This window comes from Balaenoptera physalus (assembly GCF_965194825.1).
Source record: "Balaenoptera physalus genome assembly, chromosome: 12".
In the NCBI taxonomy this organism is placed as follows: Eukaryota; Metazoa; Chordata; class Mammalia; order Artiodactyla; family Balaenopteridae; genus Balaenoptera; species Balaenoptera physalus.
Genome location: NC_138897.1, coordinates 14,157,475 through 14,163,474, shown reverse-complemented (window position 1 = coordinate 14,163,474; position 6,000 = coordinate 14,157,475). Strand labels below are relative to the sequence as shown.

The window sequence follows — 6,000 nt, the reverse complement described above, 5'->3', positions numbered from 1 at the left end:
AAACAAGTGCTGAGAGTTGATAAATATTTATGGTGCCACCTGGTGATTTACTTCATGTTCAGCCAGTGCATTGATTTTGGATGTGACCAGTACTGCCCCCTCAGGAGCACATTCTCCTCTGCATATAATACAGGAAGCTGTACAGCTGGGGACCAGAGACTGTTATAGGTGCTCTGAAACATCGGTGAGAAGAGTTGCCAACTAAAGGAAAAAATGAAAATGCAGAATGCTTTACTCTGCTTTTCCACAGACGTAACCACAACTTCATGAAAACCCTAAAGAAAATGGAAGCTCCTTTATTCCAGATAACCTGTAAATTCAGAATTCCACATATAATTTCCTTTAGATGAGCAGAGTATGTTATACATTAATATCCATCTTCTTTATGAATCCTTGATAAGATTTTAGTTGACAAGGAGAATGAGAAACAGGATCTGGATGCTGAATGACGGCTTTGGCAACATCATATGAGGTGGCTTTTGGGTCTGCCACACAGTGTGAGTTTCTTTGTTGTGAGCATCTGTGCCAGGCCATTGAGAAACACCAGAAAGATGGTCATGGACATGACAATCACGTAGTGGCTGATGCTACAGAAGGAGAAAAAGAAACATGTTACAGGCAGAGAGAACACATAAGAGGAAAAGCGTAAGATTCCTCTAACTAATGTTTCTAGATGTACAGTTGATCCTTGAATAACTCAGGGATTAGGGATGCCGACCCTCTGAGCAGTCTAAAATCAGCTTATAACTTTATAGTTGGCCCTCAGCATCCAGGGTTCCTAAGTATCTATGGTTTGGCATCCTCGCATTCAACCAACCACAGATCTTGTAGTACTGTAGCATTTACTATTGAAAAAAATCCACATATAAGTGGATCCATGCAGTTCAAACCGATGTTGTTCAAGGGTCAACTGTGTATATAAAATACACAGAATTACAGAGGATACCAATGATTTTGAAATAGATATCAATATGTTAAAAAGAACAAATTTGTTGTAGAAGTAGTGATGAACATAATATTTTGAAAGAGCTCCAACAACTATAATGATATGAAAATGTCTGATTGGTATTAGTAGTGCCTGTGTCTTTGTCACCATTAGAAACTGAATTTTAAAATTTAGCTTTTAGAAAAATAAAGATAATTTCCCCCCTCTAATTCTTATATACTCTGAGTAATATCCACAGACTCCCCAAGATGTCCCTAAGTTAAGTATTCTGATATTTTAGAGCATGCCATCCCATGTTTTGACATAAGTTAGAAGTACTTTGACAAAACTACCAGCCACAAAGAAAGAAAAATGTTACCCAAACTCAAATTCAGTGAAGCGAAAGTTTTAGTCAAAGAATCTAAACAAAAGAAAAGGGACACATCTCTCTATTAATCTCAGAGTCAAAGCTACTATCCCCTAGACTTCTGGAAAAAGATAGAATACTCTTAAAATTACTCAATCCCAGTTCCCATCTATCAGCAATAATAAATGTTCAGTTTTTCTTTTTAAACACAGTACATAGTACATGGCTTGATGATAAATTTGGAAATATGGAAAGAAATTTAGGACACAGATATGACAAATGTGCAACAAAGCAGAGGCTTCCTATAGTGATACTAGTACAGTATTGCCCAAGCTAAGCTTCAGTGCAGATTGGCAAGTTATTTATTCACAATGCCTATCAGAGTTGTGTTTAACTATCTAACTTCATAATAGATTCGTACCTTTTACACCCTTCAACAAAGGTGAAGGGAAGGTTCCGCAGGCCTGTAACCAAGCTGGCTTGATGAAGGGAGGTCATATTTTCTCCCCTTTCCTTTCCTCTACCCCCAACAAACAGAAGTCCTGGTGTGGGTTAAAGAAGCACCTTCCTAAGAATGGCCCCCAGGACAAGCCCCAGGGAACTTGTCTTAGGGCATCTGGGAAGGTGCCTTTTGGGTGCATGTAAAACAGCCCGATCACAGAGAGGGACATGGAGACTAAGGGGAAAGGGAACAGCAGCCTGCAGGCCTCCCTCCCACCTTCTCAATAACTCCAGTCCAATAGGTGGGCAGCCCCCCAAAATGTCAAACTGCTGGCCCTAGGCCAACCTAGACAAAGCTTCACTTTGCTGTCAGGTAACTGCCCCATAGGCAAGGCCCCTCAAGGCCAGGAAAGAAGGGCCTCTACTGTATGCGGCTTTTATTTATTTATTTATTTTTCGTATTGTTATACGCTTTTAAGTAAGAACCTCCAGTTGTAAAGCTTTATGGTTTGATAAGATTTCCTTTGGGAAGGCACTGATTCCTATTTAGAATCTTTCTCTAGATTCACTGGTTCATCTTGTAAAGTAAATTTGATATAGAAGATCTGGCTAATCAAAAAATAAGAATGAGAACTAGTTATGTTAGAAATCTGGTTCTGGACTAGGGTAGGCTCCTGACCTAAAAAGAAAACAATAAAATTAGATCTTTAACTGCTAGCCAAATATTAACATTAAGTTAAGATTTTTGAAATGTTTGTTTATTTTCACTGTAAAAATAATGTAATAGAATATTGGACCTGGAAATTTTTTTCTACTTAAATTTATGTGTGTATGTGTTTGTGTGTATGTGTGTTTGTATATATTTTTTTAACCCTGAATGAATATGATATAGCTCTTATCTACCACTTAATTATGTAGATTTTACAAAGCTACTTTCCAACTTTAGTAGCTACAGAGGAAATAAATCACTGATAATTATTTACTTAAAAATGAAAACAATGATAAGACATGTTTATTATTCTACAAAGCCCTTCTGGGAATAAAACTATCTAGATATTTATTTTAACAGAATGCTCTTGAACAACTCATGCCAAAATAGACAAGATTATGTTACTAAAATTATGTGAGTTATGCTGAAATTTTATCACACATAAGTTGGTAACTGGTTGACTGATCTTACTTTAAACATCTTCCAAAGTGGGGCAATTCAAGTTTATCACAGCACAGAGGTGTTAGAAAACTAGAAGCTTTAAAAAAAAAAATCAGAAAAACTTCCTTTTCCAGGAGATGGAGTAGGTGTACTTTCCCCTATTCTTCCTGCCAAGTACAACTAAAAACTCTGGGCATTGTATATAAAAGAAACATAAGAAGACTGAACAGTGGAAAGAATACAGACAGGTTAAGGATCTTGGGACCCAAGGAATGATTACACAGTGGGTAGTTTCCTGGATTTTCTTTTTGCTGGAACAAATTGGCAAACCAGAAATGCCAACAGACATAGCCCAAACCCCCCCCAAAACAACCCAACATGGTAACAAAAACCTACTCTCCAGCCAAAGGACAGACAAGGAATGGGGCAGGCCCAAAAGATGGAAAACTTTTAGACAGTAACTGTTCCACTTCAGCCAGAAACCACAGAAAAAAGGGTGGTTCGGCTCCTACCTGCTCCAGCAAAGGCCGAGTGGGGAGCCTACACTTCCACCCTCACCAGGCTGTGATGAGGTACTCCAACCCCCATACATCCCTGACCCTGAACCCCCATGGCATGAGAGAACGCTGAGTAGGGAAGCTGGTACTTTCATCCAAACCTGGCAGTGACAAGCAATTCCCACTGTCCGACAGTGTCAGTGGAGACCAACGTGAGAAGCCTCGACCTGCACCCCCATCCAACAGTAATGAGGGCCCCCCTCACTGGGGTAGTATCAGAGCAGGCCCAGTGGAGGGTCATTCACCTCCGCCCAGAGTTAACAAGGCCATTCCCCTCCACACTGTGATGTTAGTGGAGGTCATGTAGGGGAGCAATAAGGACTTCCAACCCTTCCTAGCCACGGAAATACCAGGGGAGGCCCAGTGGGGAACTGTAATTCCTTCCCCTGACCTGTAATAACGAGGAGACCCCTTTGGGTGTCAATGGAGGCTGAATGGGGAACCTGGATTTCTACTCCAGTCAGTCAAAAAACAGTTTGGTAGTTTCTTATAAAACTAAACATGCAACTACTGTATGACCCAGCAAGTGTACTTCTGGACATTTATCCCAAAGAAATAAAAGCTGATGTTCACAAGAATGTTTAGAGGCTTAATTCATAATAGCCCCAAACTGGAAATAACCTCAATGTTCTTCAGTGGGTGAATGACTAAACAAACTGTGGTACATCCATACTATAGAATACTACTCCGAAATAAAAAGGAATGAACTACTGAAACACACAACAACCTGGATGAATCACCGGAGAATTATGCTGAGCAAAGAAAGCTAATCCCATAATGTTACATACTGTATAATTCCACACATGTAACGTTCATGAAATAACAAAACTACAGAAATGAAAAAAAAGATTAATGGTTGCCAGGGGTTAAGGAGGGATGGAAGCAGGAAGGAAATGGTTTTGCCAATAAAAGGGCAACACGAAGGATCCTGTGTTGATAGAAGCTGTTCTGTATCTTGACAATATGAACGTCAATATCCTAGTTGTTCTACAGCTTTGTTGCATGAAGTTACCCTTGGGGGTAACTGGGTAAAGGGAGTAAAGGATTTCTGTATTATTTCTTACAATCTCATGTGAACCCATAATTATCTCAAAATAAAATGTTTAATTAAAAACAACTGGCAGCTTGCAGACAACACAAAAACAGGAGGTGGGCTGGCTTGCGCTAAAGGGTCATAGATTGCTGACCTCTGCCCTAGGCTGTCAGGTCCCTGGAGGCAGGGACCATGGTCTCTGTTTCTCTCCCCATTGCATCTCTAAGGTCCAATTCAAGGCCTTGTGGGCCCTTCAATCAATATTTGTTAAATTATTAAAAATGGTAATTTATAATTAAAAGAAATCAGAAAATCTTCTTTTGTTTTATATACCCTGGCAGATTTAACCTGGACTGAAATCAGACTCCCCTAAAATAAAAGTCATAGACATATAATCAAAATTAAATGATAAAAAACAAAATCCCAAAATATTTAAAGAAACAAAGAGTCTCTCCCAAAATGAAGTAAAACTAGCCCTAGGAGCTATTAAAACATAAAGATAAATGTAATTCTGGCATTAGAATCAATAATCAGAACCAGGGAAGGGAACAGAAAGCACCGTACACTAAAGATAAAGGAAGCATCACAAAAAATCTCATGACTGTTCTGGCTAGGCTCACTTTAATTTTATGGGCACAGGTGAGATTTGGTTCTCATGAATGCCTCAATTCTGACTGCACACTTCTGAATTATTTTTCTGTCTCCAAGTCAAACCATTTAACGTCCTTTCTTCTCTCCTCAAAGTTCTATCACTTTCTTCCCCTCTCAGTAGATGACTTTGCTTATTTGAGAAAACTTTATTGAGAGCTAAGAGAGAACTTCTCTTCTTGCCCCAAACCTACTAAAACACTCATATCTGTCCATATTTCTTCCTGCACCTGATCCTGTCTAAAACAAACCCCTCCACTTCTATTTTGGATCCTGTTCCAACTTTCCTACAAAAGGACTTTACTTTTGCAATGATCCCACCCCCTCTCTTATAGAGACATTTTCCCCTTCTCTAAAGTGAGCAAAGCTGTCACCACACAGATGTGTAATTTCTCTCATCCTAAAAATAAAAGAAAAACTCTCCCAAGATCCCATGGCTTCCTCTGGCACCATCCTAATTTAAGGCATTTTAAATTTGATATGTAAAACCCAGCTCTTAATTTCCCAAATCTTCCTTCATCAACCTCACTTTTCTGAGGGGCTTCTCCATCTCAGGAAATGGCTTTACCGTTCATTCACTTGGTTACTCAAGATAAAAAACCTAGGAGTCACCCTTGATTCTCACCTTTTCTTCTCCTAGCACATCCAGTCCATTAACAAATGCTACTCACCTCTCTTTCAGAATACTTTGTAAATCTAGCCTCTTGTTACCATTTTGAATCACTGCCCTAGTCGAAGCTGTCATCATCTCTAGTTTAGAATACTGCAAGAGCCTCTTAACCAATCTTCCTCTTCCCTCTCTCGATCCCTGAGTATGTTCTCCATATTGGCCAAAGTGTTGTTTCCAAATGTAAAGCATATCAAATACTTCCCTGCTCA

General features: G+C 39.3%; 1 protein-coding gene across 1 annotated transcript in view; it reads right to left on the bottom strand.

Annotated features, from left to right (window-relative positions):
* Positions 1 to 263: 263 nt before the first annotated feature.
* PIGN (phosphatidylinositol glycan anchor biosynthesis class N) overlaps positions 264 to 6,000 on the bottom strand; it is a 109,345-nt gene continuing 103,608 nt past the window's right edge. Inside the window, 1 exon segment of the mRNA XM_082417952.1 lies at positions 264 to 587. Within this exon segment, the coding sequence (XP_082274078.1) occupies positions 464 to 587 (124 nt within the window). The 3' untranslated portion in view covers positions 264 to 463.